The sequence below is a fragment of the Topomyia yanbarensis genome, chromosome 2, assembly GCF_030247195.1.
Source record: "Topomyia yanbarensis strain Yona2022 chromosome 2, ASM3024719v1, whole genome shotgun sequence".
Taxonomy (NCBI): domain Eukaryota; kingdom Metazoa; phylum Arthropoda; class Insecta; order Diptera; family Culicidae; genus Topomyia; species Topomyia yanbarensis.
This window is the reverse complement of record NC_080671.1, coordinates 174629133-174651037: the sequence shown is the minus strand read 5'-3', so window position 1 is coordinate 174651037 and position 21905 is coordinate 174629133. Positions and strand designations below refer to the sequence as shown.

General features: G+C 36.0%; 2 protein-coding genes across 2 annotated transcripts in view; one reads left to right on the top strand and one right to left on the bottom strand.

Annotated features, from left to right (window-relative positions):
- Nucleotides 1-21905, top strand: part of LOC131682173 (phosphopentomutase) — a 207858-nt gene that overhangs the window by 115443 nt on the left and 70510 nt on the right. The gene's annotated exons all lie outside the window — the stretch shown is intronic.
- Nucleotides 14656-21905, bottom strand: part of LOC131682176 (START domain-containing protein 10-like) — a 42691-nt gene continuing 35441 nt past the window's right edge. Inside the window, exon 5 of the mRNA XM_058963464.1 lies at nucleotides 14656-16348. Coding sequence (XP_058819447.1) covers nucleotides 15944-16348 — 405 coding nt within the window. The 3' untranslated portion in view covers nucleotides 14656-15943. The remainder of the gene's footprint in view (nucleotides 16349-21905) is intronic.

Below are 21905 nucleotides of genomic sequence, written 5' to 3'. Positions count from 1 at the left end.
TATTGTACGAACCAGCTATTAAATCATAGTTTGGAGAAATGAGAAAGGCACAATTGCACCTCTAGGTGGATTAAAACAGGTTTTTATGTTTTGTGTTTTGTCATACTTTGTATTGGCCCAAACTAACGATCAACCATTAGCATGTGCAGGCTGTCGTGGCCGACTGGCGGGTCGAGATGGATTAACTTGCCATGGACCGTGTTTGCAGACATTGTTCCACAGCTAAGGAGGGCGTCTGGTGTAGTAGGCAAAAAATCGACTTTTTTATTCGCTTAATTGTTAGTATTGATCCTCTGGAATAGTCTCCCGCAATCTCGATGGCCACGCTGAATTACTTTTGTTTTAAACAGCCATGCATTCCTCGCACGTATTTGCTGTATCACATGCTGATTTCAATATATCGGCTACATCAATAGCGTTTTTCTCGAAACCGCGTTTTTCAAATTGCGAACACGATAATTTTTTATGAGAATGCACAATATGTCCCTCTTCTAAGTTGAGGGGTTTGAAGAAGGTATTTCAAAAATCATAAAGCATATTGCGTGCATCAGTGCTACAAAACCTATGACAGACAATTGCTTCCAGGTGGTTATTGCATTATGTCTTAATTGTGGCGCATCGAGGAGATCGAGAGGGCTTATAGGCCTTTTTATGTTTTGTGTTTCTTCAATCTTCATACTCTGCGCCTGCCCATACTAATGCTCAACCGACTAGTGGGTCGACGTGGATTGACTTTTGCTGTGGGCCGTGTTTGATGACATTGTTGTACAATATAAGGGGGGGGGAGGGGGTGAGGGTTCTAGCGTAAAAAATCGGGTTTTTGTCAAATTATTTTAGAAAGATGGGTGAAGCGAATTGATCGAAACTTTTGTACATTATACTACATCATTTCAATAATATTCTGTAATTTTTTCATACAAAAATATCAACTAGCGACTCGATGACGAAGCTTTTTGTAGAACGTCTCTGGAAAAAACATGATTTGCGGTGTTACCTGCTATTCAAAAACTACTCAATCGATTTCTTTCAAACTTTGCATACACATTCTATGGGTTTTTACTCATATAATGGCGATTTTTTCTTGAAAGACAGCGATTACGCCATTTTATTAGTAAAAACGTTTTTAATCCACCTAACAGTGTGATGATACATTTCTTATAACTCTTATCGCTTTCTTCGGGTATTATATCGATTGAAAGCATTTAGAACTTGATGCTTCGCGATGTTTTTGATAACACATACTACATGGGATAGTGGCAGGATTCAGAGAATCTCTCAAATTAGCATAGGACAATATCAGTGCAAGAAATCTCAAAGGTTAAACCAATTTAATTGAAAAGCGGAAAAGGGCCCATAAAATAGAAATTCAAACGAATTATTGCTATTGCTCCTTTAATAATATATATAAATTCTCTAATCAATGCATTGTGTAGGGAAAACTGAATATGTTGTGCTGAGTCAAAAAATTCGAAAAACAAATTGTCGAATGGATTTAAAGTTCATACTCAATAGCGTTTGCTCAAATTCCCAACGCGGCTGAGAACTTAGCACTGAAATTTCAGCTCTTGATATCTCGCTACCTCCGAGGTGCAAGCGTGCATAGATCAAACTTTACTTCGATATCGACTTTTTGTAAAAATGACTTCCCAGTAGTATCTTTGATCTGAATTATTATCCCTAATCCTAATGCCAAAGAACAAATTAAAAAAACTCTCGAAACCCGTTTGGGAAAATCATCATCAGAGAATTTTTTTTCACGAAACTTTTCGATAACCTTCCATCAAAAATTTCCAAATGTTTTATAATTTACATAATCTTATTAGGAACAATTGTTTAAGAAGATTTTGTAATATTGTGTAGGAAAAGCTGAAAATTTATGAATTTTCCCTATCTGCAACATATAAACTCTTAAGTATACCAATTAATTTAAGATACCCTTTCAACATAAACTATCGCACGAAGGGGAATAGGTTCGCCGAATTTTGGAAGAAGCGATAAAATAACCCCTTGAAAACTATCTGAAAATTGGTGTAGTTCGATGCAATTGAAAGAAAATATCTTCAGAAAATGGGTTGTACTTATTAATGTGAATAATAAATACAGTAAAGACCCGTTTTAATCATCTCCGTGGTGTATTTTAGGCTGAAAAAATGGGGACATTGATTAAATCGCGACATTTTTTTCTTCATAATAAACTGAAGCTGTTAAAATAATCTTCCCTTACCTTGCTGTAATCTATTTACTATTTCTGATTATTTAATATAGTCTTCTAGCGCAAAAGAAGAAGAATTGATTTTTTTTATTTTTGCATATTTGCATCTTTAAGATAAGGAAAACATGGTCAAGAAAGGATTTACTCAAATTCAGCCTTGTTTGTCTCCTAGAGCCCATCAAACATATTTTCATGTGAGGCTGATAAAATTGGGGGCTGATCAAATCGGGTCTTCAATGTATTATAATAGATAGGCAGTATTCGAAGAAGTTTCTTGTGGACGAGTGTAGAACGACTTTGTTTCTACTTACTTAGAGTCAGCGGCTTAATTAGAAATTCGGTTTGGTGGGGATTTGGTGAAAATCCAACTTACTGTCCAAATGGCATAATTACGAAACCGCCATCTTTAAAATTATGGAGAATCAGTTTTTAAAAAAGTTGCAACAGAGTTCCTGTCTTTAGGGAATTAGTTGAGACTTTCATTTAAAACATCTTTATTGAAGGTATGAATACTACGCATATGGAGTATATCGAGTTATAAAATGATATTTACGAAGTGTTTCTTAATCTAGCTTCATAAACTCACGCTTTAGATAAAATGTAAATTTTATCGTTTATAAACAATAGAAGAGATTTATCATAAACAGTAAAATCATAATAATTTAATTTAAAATTAAATAGAAATAGCCTAAAATATGTTAATACATTGAGCACATGGAGCCTTCATGTCTTCAACAAAGTGGTTTGTAGTCCGAAGAATACCATCCGCCAATCCGACCTACTAGACTGAGGCGCTAATTGGTTTCGCTGATCTCCCGTTTGTCCGAAAGTTGCAAGTTTTGCTCTTCTCTCCCGGTCACCATCTACGCCTTCTCTCCCCTGTCCTTGATACAACTGCTTCTACACCGATTTTGGAAATAATCCCCCCTCTGAATATCTTGACCAAGCATAAGTCTCCGATAAAAAATAAAATTTGTATTCCGTATTCCTAGTTTTAAGATATTTGTAATTTTACCTCTTTGTTAAAACTATTGTCCCCCATCTTGTAAATAGAATTGTATCCCTAGTTTTAAAACAACGGTGAAATTTTTCATAAATATTTGTTCCCCCTTTTGTGTACCAAACTATATTGTTAGTTTTAAGATAACTGTAAATATTTCCTAAAAAACTATTACTATTGAATACCTTGTTTTAAAATTTTTCATAAAAAAACTTTTTTACCCCCTCTCTTGTATATAGAATCTTATTTCTAGTCTTAAGATGGCTGTAAAACTTTTCTCTTTAAAAAAAAATCAACATTGTAACCTCCTAGTTTTAAAATATCCAAAATGTAAAAACAAAAGAATTTGGCACCACCAAGCTAACGCATTTGTGCCTATCAAATAAACGAAATGAATAAAAAAAACAAAGTGGTTTGTAATGGCACTCTCCAAAATTTTGCTGAAGACATTAAGTCTGGAACTAAATTTGTTTAAAGAGTAAATTCGCTATAAATACTACTTGGAGGATAGATCGCCAAAATTATTTTATCAAATGATGTGCTCTTTAACGTTTGCAAAATTCATCGAAGATACTAAACCTACGAAATTGGCGGAACGGAAAACGCCATTTTTCATAAATTCCCCTACTTTTAGAAGGTGGTTTTCTCGTTATTAATTCTATAACGTTTTCGTCTCAACTCGACGCATTCCCAAATTTAAAACATGTTCAGCAAATGTTGGAAGTTATGCAATTTTTCGGTGAGCAGTTCTAAGTTACATAGACATTAAAGCAATTCCAGTTTCGCTTCTTATTAAAAAATGACCCTAATCCATATTACAGTACACCCCTTCAAAATTGAATTCAATATGATAGGAAATTATGATTATGATTATGATTGATTTCAGAACTCTGGAATGAGTTTCTATTGTAATGTTTTTAGGCAAGTATTTGATATTATTAGACAACTGTGAGATCAAGACCAATAGATCAGTTACAGATCAGGATCGCATTCCCACAATTTTTCAAAAGTCCTCATGATGTTTCTAACAATAGGTTATCAATGTACTGATCAGATAATTATCATTGTAATATTGAATTAAATCAGTCAGCATCAATAAATTTTTAACTTCAATCCAATTTTTTTCGGGTGAGGGGGGAGTGCGTGGTTTTACCCCAATAACATCCTTTTGGCCACACCACTGCAAATGTATGTGATCCTTGAAAAGTCTTGACAAGAATTCACAGAATCAGCGTAAAACAAATATTTTTTAATATGAGCGCTCTAGGATTATACGCAAAAATGCTTTTACTTAAATTTGATTTATTTGAGAAAGACAAAAAAGCGTTCTCCAATTTTTCAATATATTGTAGGCAAAAGTACAGCCTTTCAAATGCAATCAAAATTATTAATTTTCGTTTGCCCCCTTTTGAGATATCGACATTTGAAAAGGGCGTATTTTTAAGTGAAAATTAAGAATAACTTTTGAACCAGACAAGATAAAAATTTTCTTTCTTCAGCAAAAGTTGCCTCTAATCATGCTCTAAAAGTACAATGAAGGGTACTTTTGTAAGAAAAAACATATTAAAAAACTGCACGGAGAAAACTGCTTTTTGAGAGACACCCTAAGTTATGATATGGAACTCACTATAAAATGAAAACGGTTTGAGATACAAAGTTAGTATCTTCAACAAAGTTGCTCAGAATTGATTGTTATACAATATTGCAGAAGAAAGTATCATTCTCTCTGAACTATAATTTGAAATAATGTCTACAACTTTGACATTTTAAGGGCCACCCTAAAACCGTTTCAGCCAAAAGATGCAGTTTGTCACGCACAATAAATGTTTCTAAGACACCAAATCTCTAAACCTAAAGATGAATGCGTTAATAATTGTTTCCCGCTAATTTCGCTTCCTGGACCACTGTGGTACTGCTTGGAGTTATTCATTTCGCTTTTCATTTTCCGAGATATGTTTCAGATCGATCCGATGGTTATAAGTCAGAAGGTTCGCGCAAATGAAATTTTTTGCACCGATAAGTGATCAAGTTCCATCTAGACAACTTGGAATTGTTCGGTGGTTATTCTAGCGGGTGTAGATATAAAAATGAAATTCGAAATTCGTTTTATCGAAATAATGTTTGGCTCATTTAAATGGATTATTACTATATTGAACAATAAATAGGCGACAAAGTATTATCCACAAACAACAAGCCATAACTTTTAAAGTATTCAAAATAGAGATTTCATGTCTTCAGTAAAGTTATTCACAAAAGCAAGAGCTACAAATTTGCTGAAGGCATTAGTTCAATACAATCGCTTCCAAGAAAATTTATGAAAATATCTCACTCTTAGGGGGTTAAATCAGTAAAATCACAATACCAAGAAAGGGCATATTGTATGCTATAAATTCTCCGAAGATACTATTGATCTAAAATTATCCGTTTTGACGCTAATAATAAATGGAATGTTTTGGTCTTATTTCTGGCTATGGGAAATGATAATCTTTCGTCCGTACTTAATGTTAATTATCTCTTTTGATAATAGTTCGATTTCAACAATCTATAGTTCGGTCGAAAGGTATTCGTATAAGCTTTCAAAAATGTAGAAATTCTTCAGTTACGTCGTCAAGTTTCGGCACCAAATTTTTGCACCTTCAAGCATTCCTATCTTGGAAACTAAGCATTAGAATCCAAAACCTTTTAATAGCGTTCTGTCTGGGTGATAGGCCTTCCATTTAAAATTTGTGTGGATAATATCGGTTCAGCCATTGCTGAGAAACACGAATGAGACTTTGTCCGTTACATACACACACACATACACACAGACATTGTCCCAAATCGTCGAATCGTATCGTCGATTGATATCGTTAATGATAAATAAACATTTGCTGCACTTACACGAGTTAAAGTAGTTTGATTGCATGTTTCATGTGTTTTTCTATTCTACTTCATTTGTCTGTTTCTTTTATACATCTATTAATTTGTTTTTTTTTTCCATTACTCATGTATACCAAAATATCGGTAATCGGTAAACTCATACGCTTCTAATCAATCTCTTTGCATCGTTTTTTTTTTCTTTATTTGGCATGGTATGATTCCTCTTATTAGTATATCTCTATACTATACTCTAACTATACTCATGTAGGTACAGACGTACAAACGCTCCTTGCCTTCGCGATAAAACAAACCTGGTCACAAACACGACCATGTAATTTTACTAGATCGAAAAATTTTACCAGATCGAAAAATATAAACCTACTACGTATCACCGAAAAATAAGTTTCTTTGAATGATACATCAGCATGATAATTTATGCCTAACGTCGATTATGCCAAACGTCCATTATGCCTGCTTATCGTCTGATGGAAGTCTGATGAGTCGTCGTCGTAAGTAGGCTCGTCTACCTTATTCTTTATCTTTCTCTGGGAATGGGTGTCCGGCAAGGGTGGCTATCACGCTATTGGGGCTTAAATAAGGGTTGGATTCGTATGGACTCCTACTTACCATTTCCAAAGCAACTCTTATTAAATAATCAGCAGAGAAACATGATGAAGTAGGAGTGCAATCCGCCAAAATTATCGTCTCAACGCAGCACATATTGATGGGGTAAAACGTACTTCCTAATGAAATTTGATCATAACTAAGCTATAGAATTTATTTAATGCTATCATTTAACCAACATTTTCCTTTGTAATCACAATCAAAACACCTTGCAAAATATTCGATTTTTTAAAATCATAATAAATTCCTGTTTGAAATGTAGGCAGAGTAACACGGAGCATAATGCACCACACAATGGGACGGGATTTCACAAAAGTGTGCTATTAAAACGCCTTAATTTATACAATTATTAGATATTCAGCACTAAATTTCTTTTTTCGTTTACAAATCAGCAAGAACAAATAAGAGGGCATTTTGCGCCCTGATGGAACAAAAATATAAATCTAGCAAAAAGTGAATTATTTAGTAGATCTTTCATATATAGTTCTTCAGAATGACGAATAACGGTAAAAATAGCACAATAATTGCACGAGAAGAGCATGTTGTTTGCTGTTTATATCTTTATTTTTTGCAATTAATATACGGTTAGTAAGCTTTGGCAGTGTATGTTTACTATGGCGGAGTTCCGGGGTTGCGTTTTACCCCTATTCTTCCCTCTTTCGTAATCGTGCTATCCATACGACACATACCGTTGCTGCCTGGTCTGCCCGTGGGCAATTCTTCTTATGCAAAAGGGGTTCATATTACCGAGCGCTCGCGGGAAAAATTCACGTTTTACTTAGTCACAAACTTCGGCTGAAATATCAATCAATTATGAGCTGTTGGGTGATACTACCACTGCAATATGATGAAAGTTTTAGCATCGGTGTACGTTGGCTGGGTCTTATTTTCTGTTCGAGAAAATTGTTTATGGGACACTATTTTTTCTTCTGTATTTTCTCAAATTCTATCAACGGTTTGACTTCTATGTAATAGGTAGGTGGACATACCTCGATTTAATGATTTTTTTGTCCTTGAAATGTTGGGTAGATGCTTCCTTTTTTATCCGGCATTAGTTTTAAGATTATAAAGACAACACGACTTTCGAAGAAAAAACCGCCGTAATCACTTTCGCCTTAATGGTCCTCGAATCCATGCCGTGGTTTGGCGATATGACTTTGGTCAGACATCGTATGTTGGAGTCCTGATCAAGAAAGATTCTGGGGTGCAGTGGGATCGTAACGCTTCCCTTGTCTGCCATGTACAGAAGATCGAGTTTTGTTATGGAATGTAAATTCAAAATAGGATGCATTGCGCTATAACCCTCGCTCATTAGCCAGGGCAGGGCCAAATACTTCTGTCCCATCCCAGGAACCTAGGACCAAAGGAGTGACATTAACCCTCTTAGCAAAGTCACTCCCAACGATTTATCAAACCCCCATCAAAATGAAACGGTTGTTTACGGTTGTCCATGTTTCTTTCTTATTCAAGGTTCAAAATAATCCGTTGATTAAATTATTCATTGAATGAATAATTTGATTGCCGTATAATTTTGAATCAACTTTTAATTTGTACGCTGCACAGTTGGCCTGGCCGCTTCAATGCTTGTGTCATATTCAATATGTGCCACAAACATTAATAATGACAAGAAAAATTGTGGACGAACGCCTGCAATTTTCCATGTATGTATACATGTATTGGCTGTGTATGTGTAGACTAGACTAGACTAGTAAATTCAAAATAGGATGCATATATCTTGTAGCTGCTTTTGGTATCGTGTTGACAGTACTTCTAGATCAGTTTATAAATTTAGATCAGTTCATTTATTTATGAAAATATCATCTAGTCCTTTTTTATTCCAAACAAATTGTTTTGTAGATATGGGCCCTGTGATTTGTTTTAAAATAATTGAGTAAACGCACCTAAACACAATCACTGATATTATGCCGATTATGCGGGACCTTTCATTCTAAGTTGTCATACCTGACGGAACTGAATGGATGATCGGGAGCCATCCGGCCCCGGAATGCACCGAAAATTATTAGACTACTTACTGTAGGTCCTACAAGGCTTTAAGTTCAATACCGTTAGTATTTCGAGCGGTGTTATATGTAATTTAGTATTATATTAAATATATTACAATATATTATATAATTATAATATATTTCAGATTGGAATTCAAAGTATTTTACGAGATATTATAACAGGCCTGCCACTGGACGTTTAGTGTAAAATTGCTTTGTTTTAAGTTTATAATTGTAATATCTCGCAAAGTATTTTAATATCCACTCCCGAAAATAAAAGGTAAAAAAATTGGTCCAACTTTACAAAAAATTCAATTATTTTCAAATAATTGCAAATTTCATAAGTTATACGGTGAAGACCCGATTTTATCAGCCCCAGATTTTATCTACCCACGATTTTATCAGCTTCATATGAAAATTGATAGTTGGTAGTTTGATGGGCTCTAGTAGACGAATCAATTTGAATTCGAGTAAATCCTTTCTTGAGCATATTGCTCTTATCTTAGAGATCCGAAATACGCACAAATTTCTTCTTATTTTTTTTTAAATTTTGCACTGTCAGACCCCAGGAGAGGGAAATTTAGGCTAAGTAATCAGAAAAGGTTATGAGGCTATATCTAAGGAATAAAGAAGAATATTTTAAGATCTTCGGTTTCTCAAAAAGAAAGAAATGTATTTGTCTCGATTTTATCAATGTCCCCGTTTTATCAGCCTAAAATTCACCAAGGGGTCTTCACTGTATAACAAAAACTATTTTTTTGTGATTTTTTTTCGGTAAGCCCATTTGAAAACGCAACTTTTTTATTTAACATTTTTTTTCAATATATCGAATCGTTTCCGAGTTATCAGCGATTGAAAAATGTTCAATTTATTAAACGTCAAAAGTTCAAAAACTAATAACTTGAAAAAAATCATATTCAGCCAGAACAAAAAATACGTGTCAATTATTTTTAGCTAAAGAATGCAAGAAATTTTTTTGGAAGAAATCAAAATTTTGATTGCAAGTCTGATGTGGAATGACCCATAAATATTCAAAATACTCAAAAGATAATTGCATTATACACCTTTGGGACTACCAGGGAAAAAGTTTCTTCAGTTTTCCAATGTTTCGGTGTCTGTAGCATTGCACGGTTGTAGATTGTGTAGATGTACGGCAATTTTATCATTATGCATAATTATGTGCATATTGCTTTTAATATTGGCATATTCGATGCCATGTTTCATTTTATTGTTCATAATGAAGTTTGCTGCCTCGACTAGCCTACTGCATGTTATCAGTACATAATTACGAACATGATGTACCTGTACATAAATCACCTCCGTGGGGATAAGCACCATTTTCACCTTTAGTTACTGTTCCACCTCTTGAGTCATAAGTCGTATATGAGTTTACCTGAATTCAATGATTTTTTTTGTTAATTTTGATTATAGAGGTTTTAACTTTAGGGTCATTTGCCTCCTTTCGGGTTAGAGAAATCTTTTTTAGAAAAATCTCTAACCCTATGTGCGGGGCTGGGCAACGAACCCAGGTGAGCTGCGTACAAAGCAATCGATTTATCAACTACGCTATGCCCGTCCCCCGAATAAAAATTGTATTTTCCCAGTGGTAACTTAGTAGGACCTTAACTTTTTTTGATTCCGTCATTTCACTGCACAGCCGGATGCTACGATGCTATATTATTTGTGCAGTGGATAAGCAACAACACGGTATGTAGAGTGTATTGCTGGCTTTGCTGTAGCGGAGTGATTATTGGACTCTGTGCAGTGCATGATAAGAAGATATTATAACTTCATATCAAATAAAGATTAACTTTTCAACACTACCTATGTACAAATAGTATCAAATAAAAGCAAAAAAAAAACATATCGCGAGAACGGTTTGTTTGGTACCAGCTGAAGATCCGTTTGGGACAGGTATGCCATATCTCGTGAGGCGTCATAAGATGCCTACCGAAGTATCGCTCCCTTCGAAGAAATAGTACTGCACACTGGCAGAGAATATGTTCCGAGCTCTCGGGGTCGTAGTTACAAAATCGACAAATGTCATCTTGACTTTTGCCATTTTTTTCAGATGATACTTAGCAGGACAATGTCCCGCAAATAAACCTGTGATTATACGTAAGTCTTTACGTTTTAGATCCATTAGTTTTTTGGCTCTCGTTGTATCTGGATGTATGAATTTCTTAGTTTGTCGAGCGCCCTCTACGTTACGCCAGTCGTTTAGTAGTTGGTCTCTTTCCAAGCCGAAAATTCTAGGTTAATGACACAGATAGATATACCTAGAAATGTTTCTGGCCAACAAACGTGTTTGATGAACCGCGCCTGGCTAAGTCAAATTGGTGGATTATGAAGGCGGAATATTTTTTCCGTCTAGTTTTGCCTACAGTGTTAATGAAAATATTTTTTTACGTTTTTCCTGAATGATGAAAATTGTGAAAATTTTGAGTTCCAATATTACAATTTGATTACCTGAACCTGCTGCTACAGCATGTAAATGTAAAGTCATTAGAAATAATGGTTGCAATCGTCGATTTCAGTGATTCTTGATCATTTCAGAATGAAATCTTCTGTGCACAATTGTGACACATTTTACCAATTTAGTCTGCAATACTTGCGTATGACGCGTGTGAATGCGCCTTTATGTACATTTTAACCTTCCGGCAGTCGCGCTAGTGCACTGAGTGTACGCTACTCTGAAAATCTAGCGAAATCGTCTTAGAGCTGCTGCGGCTGCTCATTTAGTGAGCCACTTCCCCTCCGTTAGGTAAAAACTGAATATAGTCCAACGTCAACCGATTTTCGCATAAATAGAGAATACCACAAAAAATATAGACAATCGATTACGTGTTCTCCGAAATGTTTTTTAACACTTATAATTTTGAGTTTGAGCTCAAGCTTGTGCGGCTACCCATGGCTGTTACTCCGTTATCGATCTGGACTAGCTGAAGTTGCACAGGGAATAAGTAGATAATTGCGCTTGGGAGTAGCGAAACATCTTTCAATGTGCAACTCCTGGTAATCCTAAAGTGTATATTGAACTATACCGGCGCCGGCCAGGCTCGAACGTAGATCGCGGAAGGAAAGAGAGGAATGGTTAGTCCGATACTTGTTTTCGCTAGAGGTCGTATATACTATACTGCGCACTCCACAAGTATCATGGGAGGAGGATATTTGTTAGTAAGTACAGAAGTTGGATTCTACTTCTTCTTTACCGACGTCAGAAAGGTGACTCCTCTATCTGGACTAGATATCGATCCATCAACTCATGGACCGGGGGCCAACCACTTTACTTCCTTTCCGAAGGAAGACGTGATCACAGATTTTTTCACCTCAGAAAAATCGCAACGACCTCGGCTGGAATTGATTCCAGGCCAATTGAAATGAATGGCGGTCACGCTTACCACTCAACCACCGGCGCTTATAGTTTTCATAATTTTTAATCTTATAATTTTCATAATATTTAATCTCTAACATTAAAAATCATTTTTCTCGAAAAGTCCCTCTCGCAGGTTGATGGGATTGACGGTATTGTAAACATCATCAAGCCACAATATATTCAATAGAGTTATGTAAATATAAGGACCTTCGCTCTTTTTAGTTTTTATTTGCACCAAGTTCTACTACTAGAGGTTAATTAGTTCTCATGTTAATAATCCACCAAACATTATGACTACTGAGGATTTGATTTATATAAGAAGCCCGCTTCAAGATGTTGATTACAATACGCCTCGATAGTGGTGTGTCGAGGAGGCCGGGAGGGCTGATATGAGCCTTTTGTCTGTTCTATACCTTTCCTCTATTCACCAGCTCATAACCAACAATCAACCAGTAACAAATAGATAATTGAGAAAGGATGTGCTATGTGTGGTGATTGGCTATTCAAGTATTAGTAGTGTTTGAAGTACTAATGTATGTCTCATGTGATGATCATAACTTCAGCTGTATCTTGTACCTATCTAATCTATTACGTCTCTCATATATTGTCTTTTATTTCTTCTTTTCGAGTCCTATACTGCCATTCTACACCCGCCTTCAGCTGAATCAACAACGATGGTGATAGTGAACGTCTTAACACTCACACATTCTCAAACGCGGTCTCAGCGGGAACCTACAAAAATGCCATCGTGCACGCGATTACGAATCGGTCACGTCCGAAAGTCTATCCTTGATCCTAGAAGCCTAGGTCCATGCCTTCAGCTGGACCAATTAAGACCGGGAACCCTATCGATATAAACGATCCCACTCTCTGCCAGAATTCAAACCGCGCACTGAAAATTTAATATCAGACTCACGGTTCGCGCAACCATTCAAGAACACACGTTACAAAATCACGTCAGCGCACAAACGTTAGAGCCCCTCGCGATTTTCCAAGCAGCCTACGAACTCGCAAACATGATTACACCCCGGTGATAAGGTGAAAATCTCAGCACTCATAAACTTACCAACACGATCTCAAGTGTCAACCTACAAACTCCCGCGCTCGCGCCATCATGAATCGGGATCGTCCGGAAGTATCTATCCTCGGTACAAACAATCTAGGTCCTTGTTAATTATTAAAAAAATAATAAAATTGAAAAATAACTACCATATCCACTAGACAAAACGTTCCATGGCGACATGACCGGAAACTCTAGTGATATGGGGTAACTCTCTCCCTGTCAGAATGTGATCCGTACACCGAAAACTAAAGATCAGAATGACGGTCCGTGAATATATAAATCGCCGCAGGGTTTTAAAATCCAATTTATACACGCGAAGTCACATACACGCGAGCACACGGGACAAACACGTCAACATACGAACGCTTAGGCCCTTCGCGATCATCTACGCACACCTATGCCCGCGATCGCGTAAACTTGATAACACTGCGGCAATTGTGTGAACGTTTTAGTACTTACGAAGTTACAAACGCGATCTCAAACGCAAACCCGCAAATGCGCGATCATGAATCGGTCACGTCTGGAAATCTTTAACCTTTATTCTAACAATTTAGGTCCATACATTCAGTTGGACCAATCAAAAAAAAAAATAAAGCTCATATCCACTAGACCACGCGTTCTACGACGACATGATTGGGATCTCTAATGATATGGAAGAGCCCACTTCCTTCTGGAATCTGAACCGTACACAAAAAATTAAGTATCAGATTCACGGTCCGCGTGCGATCATTCTAGAACACACGCGAATATGCGAAAGGCACACGGTTATGAAATAGAATTTATGCACGCGAAGTTACACGTTAGCACACGCGACATACAAACGCACACGCGATCGAGCACATTAACGTACAAATATTCGAGCCCTTCGCGATGATACACGCGATTCCGAGTCCCTACGCCCGCACATGCCTGAACCGTACAAAGAATATCACATTCAGAATCACGGCCCGCTACAATTGGCCTATTGCAGTGTTTTATTGGGCGACATTGCCTGTCTCGTCTGCAAATTGTAGTATGTGATTCTGACGGGGAGCCCTTCCGAGAACCTAGCTCTACAGCTCCAGTAGGACAACTCTCGAAAAAAAAAAAAAAAAAAAAAACATTAAAAATCATTTTTCTCGAAAAGTGTTAAATGGAATTTGGCATAATAAAGCGCAACAGTAACAAAATGTTATCTTAAATTATTCCATTTTCAAGGCGATACTTCGCAGGACACTGTCCTATACGTAGGTCAGTTAGAATACCTAAGTCTTTTCGTTTTAGATGCATTAGTCTTCTGGCACTAACTGTATCTGGAAAGTTGAAACTCTTAGCTTGTCGAAAGCGTTAAGCCAATTACTGGCTATTTCCCAAGCTTCTAGTTTGAAGGCAACGGTATAAATTGCAAGAAATGATTCTTCGTTGGCATACCTTTCGACCAACCAAATAAATTTTATAATGAACCACCGCAATATAATCTGTTTCTAGACTAATTTTGTGTTAGAATCATTGTGTAAATTTAGTAAACGAAAAAATACATTTAAAATATTTATAAAAAACAGACTTTATTCAACGACTAATATAATTTCAACAAAATGGAATTGTTTAGAACTGCTATTATACATGCTACAACTGCTAACACATAGTTTCTTAAAATAAGAAACTATATAATCTGAAAATTCTGTAATTAAAACAGTATTTGCTAACATTTTTTTTTTTAATATTTTATATTGATTTGCTTCGATGTTGCAACAACGCGGATATTTAAACTAGAAAAGTCTTTTCAGGAATGTATACGTTCCATTGTCGAAACTACTGCACTTTGAAAGAAAATTCGAATCCTACGTAACTAATGCTGCCACTCAATTAAGTTTTATAAGGAAAATTCACAACACGTATAAGTCGCACACATCCTACAGACCGATGTATAAAATCAGTTTGCATATGTTTAGCTGGTGGAGAAATACGCAGCATCATCTAGGCTGCCGCCAATATTATTTTTGGTCCTGGTACACCCTATTTCCACACACAATATATTGTTGTAGTAACTAAAACCAAGCTGTTCCACTTTAATGTATTTCCCTCTTCTGCTACTGGTACTGACCAACTTAGGCAAAAATAATTGTGACATCATTATTGTGCTCTAATTGTTTGCCTTACTTGCAAAATTTATAAATAACCTAGTTGTTATAGATTGTTTTAGTTTATTTGGTATTCGATTGGAAATAGCTAGGAAAAGGCCTCAGGAATTACGACTACCAATTTGAAAAATGTAAAGAAATGGTTTGAGAAAGGTTTTTCAGAATTGTTTGAAGCAACGAAACTAGATTGGCGCAAACAATATCATTGCATTGTCACTACGAGGAACACTGAAAAAGAACTGACAACAGTATATTGTCTAATATGAATGTCATTTAAACGCTTCAAATAACGACTTCGAAACTTTATATGCTATTTTCAAACTTCAACGAATAATCCGGATAACATTTTTATGTTCAGGTCAAATTTACATTGGTTTTCTTTATATCATTTGTTATTATTAGAAAATTAATAAGTTTTGAAAATTGTATTGTGTTGATCTGTTTCAAGACTAATGCTTAACACGAAAGAAGAACACATTTAAATCATTTTACGTGTTATGCAAAAGTGCCTTTGTGTAATACGTAAGAATTCTTGATATGGATGTTTGGGTTTCTCAATTGATTTATTTTATTTTTTAAATATTTTCTCACAGTCCAATTGGAATGAAATTATCTAGAGCTTCAACCACGATGTGCGTAGGTGTTCCGTTTGTTGCATCAAATACTTCCATAAATTTGATAACTACCTAAAATTTTAAACTCAGTAATGATCTCCGCTTCTTCAGACCTCCGTCTTTTTTCTTGTCTTTAACATTGTTATCATCTTTGCTTCCTTTGTTAGCCTTTTTGTTTTCTGTTTTACAACTATCAACACTAATACTGCTTATACTGTTACTACTACAACCATTTGCATTGTTAAGATTCAGTTTTGCTTCCGCTTTCTCCTTCTTCGCTTGTGCTTTTTTCTCTTTTTTATCCTCTTTCTTGTTGATACTTGGACCACTGCTAGTAGGCTTGGCTGTTGGTGTGGTAGGTGTCACCACGTTTGATGTTACCTCCTTCGCTGTTGAGATTCTACCGTTAACCGCTTGTTGTATGTTCGAGTTTTGAGGAAGTGTACAGACCACTGGAAGCGCTGGTTTTTCCAAACACTGAAACAAAAGTACAACTAGTTTCGTATCATATTTTATCATAGGGTATTTTCACAATGCTTAGGCTAGCCGTAAAAAAGAACAAAAATAGAAAATTTCCTTACCCCACAAATCAATTGGAGGATAATGAAAGAGTAGTAGTGGACTGGGAGAGAATCTACGGATATTTTCTATTTCTTTTTCTGCTCATTTTATCTTTCGTCTCACATAGCCTCTCATTCAGCCTCCCATCTTTTAAACGGACTGGCTGCATTTGACAGTTCTTCCTGTTTGCATTTAAGATAAAGTTTTTTCGTACCTGCAGGTCCCATCCCAGGTAGTGGGAACCCATTTCTGCCAAAGCATTACACAACCCTTTTGAAATCAACAGAAGGGGATGATTTATTATACGTCAAATATGCCGGACAATAGACGTATTTTCTGTTTATGTCATCAACAGGCACACTGACACATAAATATCGCGAGTTTTTAGGTCGGATATAAGCCATGCGTCAATAATGACGGCGCCGGTGGTTGAGTTATAAGCGTAACCGCCACTCATTCCAGTTGGCCTGGGTTCAAGTCCAGCCGAGGTCGTTGAGATTTTTTTGAGGTGAAAAAATCTGTGGTCACGTCTTCCTTCGGAAGGGAAGTAAGGCCGTTCGTCCCCGGTCCTTGATGGATCGATATCTCGTCCAGATAGTGGAGTCACCTCTCTGGCGTCGGGAAAGAAGAAGTAGAATCCAACTTCTATACTTACTAACAAATATCCTCCTCCGTTGATACTAGTGGCGTGCGCAGTTGTATATACGGCCTCTAGCAATAGCAAGTATCAGACTAACAATTCCTTCCCTTTCCTTCCGCGATCTACGTTCGAGCCTGGCCGGCGCCGGTATTGATCAATATACACTTTAAGATTACCAGGAGTTTGTATTTGTATTTGTATTTGTATTTATTTATTATTCCAACGGACCTTTTGGGTCTAATTGAACGCTTATAACTAAAATAGTACAGAGTATCAACAAATCATATAACATTATAATTTAATATTTAAAATGACATCACCAATAACAATAACATGTCGAACTACATCGGTACATTTAAATAACAAAACAAATCAAACAAATTTATCCATCAATCACAGGTTTCCAAGTTTCTCTACGAACGAATTCTCGGAATTTTAATCCACGAGGCCACGATGACGGCTGCAAAGCTCGAGTTTTCCACCGGGCGAGCAAAACGACTTTGAACGACGCATAATCAATCGAATTGCAGTTCACCCATTTTGGGACGAGTTTAGTCGTTTCGATATCGCTGATACTGCTAATACCGAGAGAATGGGAAACCATTAGGGAAATTTCATTTTCAGACACATTGCTGTCAACATTGGATAGGAAAGTGCAAATTTCTTATCACTTTCTGTCGAGGAACTGGTGGACGGCAATGACTGGAGCGATTCGTCGTGTTTTCGACGACATTGACGCATTCCCTAGAAGAAGGAAATGACGAGGACACCGCAGTTTGCCAAGATTCGACGCCATTTGAAAGACAACAAAAAGAGGTAATCTCGATTCCTCAAGTAGAGTCGTCAGTAGAAATTTTAATTTACTGTCAAAATTTTAATAGAATGAAAAGTGCATCGAAAATGAATGAAATTCACAAGAATATTTTAAGTAGCTCCTATACAATTATTTTGGCTACAGAAACTAGTTGGGACGAAAGTGTTAGAAGTGAAGAAGTTTTCGGGAACAGCTACAATGTGTTTAGAGCTGACCGAGACATTCATATGTCTGAAAAGAAGTCAGGAGGGGGAGTTTTAATAGCAATTACATCAAAATTTAATGCAGAAATCATTACTACAAGGAAATTTAAAGAATTTGAGCATGTGTGGGTTAAAACCCATCTGGCAGGTGAAACACATATATTTGCCTCTGTGTACTTCCCCCCAAATAATGCCCGCAAAGATACATTTGAAAAGTTTTTTCTTATTGCCGAAGACATTATAACCAAGCTCCCCCCAGAGGTAAAAGTTCATATTTATGGTGACTTCAATCAACGAAGCATTGACTTCTTTCCAGACACTGAAAATGAAAGCATTCTACTTCCAGTCGTTGGGGATAACGAAACTCTGCAGGCCATATTTGACAAAACTGCAAGTTTAGGACTTAACCAAATTAATCATGTTAGAAATCAGCAAAACTGTTATTTAGATTTATTATTCACAAACATTCTTGAAGACTTCTGTGTCACCGAATCATTAACTCCACTATGGAAAAATGAAGCGTTTCATACAGCAATAGAGTTTTCTGTATTTGTACATGATAACAAAAGATCCGATGACTGCGAGTACGAAGAGGCCTTTCAATTTCAATTGGCAAATTTTGACAACATAAAACAAAGACTAAGCAGTATAGATTGGCAAACGTTGTTTAGAAATGAAACAAGTATCGAAAATTCAGTAGACGTCTTTTACACAAAATTGTTTGATATAATAGTTGAACAAGTACCACTGAAAAAAATTAGGCGACAAGGCAACACAAAATATCCAGTTTGGTATAACGAGCAAATTAAAAATTTAAAAAATCGTAAACAAAAGGCCCACAAAAAGTATAAAAAAATCAGAAATGAAAGGAACTTATTTAACTATTTGGACATTTGCGATCAACTAAACCTATCCATTAAAATAGCATTTGAAGAGTATAACTCAAAAACCGAACTTCAAATAAAATCTTGCCCAAAAAATTTCTTTAATCATGTTAAAAATAATTTAAAATCGGAAAACTTCCCTTCAAAAATGAAACTTAAAGAAAATGTCGGTGTCAACGCGGAACAAATCTGCAATCTTTTCGCAACCTTCTTTCAAGACATCTATACCACATTTTCTGAAGAAGATCGTGATCGCGAATATTTCGGTTTCTTCCCAGAATTCACCACAGACATTGGCGTCAATCATGTCAGTGTGCAAGATATTATGGAGGCTCTAAACAAACTAGATGCCTCCAAAGGTTCTGGACCTGACGGGATCCCACCCGTATTTATGAAGAACTTAGCGTTGGAACTCACAGCTCCTCTGTTTTGGCTTTTTAACATGTCGCTTGAATCTGGCATTTTCCCCAATTTATGGAAAAGCTCGTACCTGGTACCCATTTTTAAAAGTGGCAAAAAATCTGACATATGTAACTACCGTGGAATTGCCATTATGTCATGTATGCCTAAACTCTTGAAGCAATCTTTAACGAAAAACTATTCAATCAAATCAAAAACAGAATTACTAACATGCAGCATGGGTTTTTCAAAGGACGTTCAACTAATACAAATTTACTAGAATTCGTTAACTACTCATTGATTGCAATGGAGAATGGAAACTACACTGAAGCTCTTTACACGGACTTTAGCAAGGCATTTGATCGTATCGACATACCCTTGCTATTATTCAAACTGAAAAAATTAGGAATTGAATCAGGTCTTCTCAAATGGCTCGAATCATATTTAACTAACCGTCAACAAATAGTTAGATTTAAAGGGAAGAAATCGAATCCCATTCAAGTCACATCAGGAGTTCCTCAAGGCTCCCATCTAGGCCCTCTTTTGTTCATTTTATTCGTAAACGACATATCATACATTCTCAAAAACATAAAAGTTCTTATCTATGCCGACGACATGAAGCTCTTTTTAGAAATTAGGAACGAACAAGACATAAAGATATTACAGGAAGAAATACATATGTTTTACCTCTGGTGTAACAAAAGCCTTCTGCAACTAAACGTAAAAAAATGTAATGCAATAACTTTTAGTAGGAAACGAAATACACCTGACATTTCAATCACTCTAGGAAATCAAGTGGTACAAAAGTGCGAAAGAGTTAAAGATTTGGGAGTCATTCTAGATTCAAAATTAACATTCATTGACCATTACAACACAATCATCAATAGAGCAAATAACATGCTTGGATTTATAAAGCGTTTTAGTTACAATTTTAATGATCCATATACAATTAAAACATTATACATCTCGTATGTAAGGTCAATACTGGAATATTGTAGCATAGTTTGGTCACCTTTCTCAATCACACATGAAGAAAGAATAGAATCAGTACAAAGGCAATTTTTATTGTTTGCACTTCGCAAAATAGGTTGGACACGATTTCCTCTCCCATCTTATAAAGCTCGCTGTATGCTCATTAACATCCAAACACTAAAAGAGCGCCGAGAATATGCAATGGTTTCATTTCTAAACGATATAATTTCGTGTCGTATTGATTCAGTCGAACTTCTATCTAAACTTAATTTTTATATACCTTCCCGGCAGTTACGAATCCGAAATACATTTATAACAAACAATTATCGTACAAATTATGCCAAGTTTGGACCATTAAATCAGATGATGGCAACTTACAACAAGCACTGCGAAGCTATTGACTTAACAATGACAAAAAGCAAGTTAAAAAAATATTTCTATTCTATTCGCTTATAAAGAACATCCTAAAGTAGTTCTATGTAAACCAGATAGTGTTTAGTTTAGTTATTAGTATTTTATGTTTTAAGTGTATACTATATTTTATCGTTGTAACAAAACGGTCTACTCTTGTTTGACGACAATAAATAAAATAAAAATAAAATAAGATTCAGAAGTTGTCGCAGCTACTGTTTGCTGTATACTCGAACGCATGTTAGTTTGTGGTACGGGTGATGAAACGGGAGTTGATTGGCTTTTTCCAGCTGATTCGCCCGGAACAAGCATTGACAGCGTACTAAAGATTTCATTGATCTGCTTTTTAATCGTTAATATTTCATGTTCCACAGCAGTTGTTGGCTTCGCTGGCAACTCCATTCTATCGCGTATTTTGAAAAACAAAAAAAATGCCAACACAGTCATCACAAAGCCAAATTAGATTATTTGAGAATGAACTAATTTGGTCTGCTGTGAGCTCAACACACACTGCGTGAAATCTGTCACCACATCTTCCTTCACACACTGCATACAAATCGGTGTTAGCGTCAATAGACAAACAGCACTTCTTACATTCCATTTTCTGCTCGATCAATCCTATGAACAATGGTAGTCAATTCAAAGCACGGATTGCGTATCTCGATGTAAATAATTATTCGTTTTAATGGTTTCTTGCAACCGAAATCAAAGATATAAAATATGATTTCAATCAATCGATCAATGTTTAAACGATAGAGCGATTTTTGCGGCCACCAGACACAATTTTCACAAGTAAATCAAGCGATAAACAACAGCAAAAGAGATCAACAGTTCTAGCGTACACACAACACAATTCACATTGCACATTGAAAGATGTTTCGCTACACTCAAGCATAATTATCTACTGATTCCCTGTGCAACTTCAGCCATGTGCCAATAACATTATTTGCAAGCACACTTGCGCGTATTATTTCGCGTTGATTTGTCATGAAATTTTTGGTGAAAGCTTTGAAGACGGAGTTAATTAGTTTCATATTATAAAAACCTTCTTAATGGAAATACGGTTCTTAAACCAAAGTTATGGAAGCTGTATATATCGGTACGTTAATGCTGACGATTAATTTGTGCTACTCTAATCATTGTCGATCAG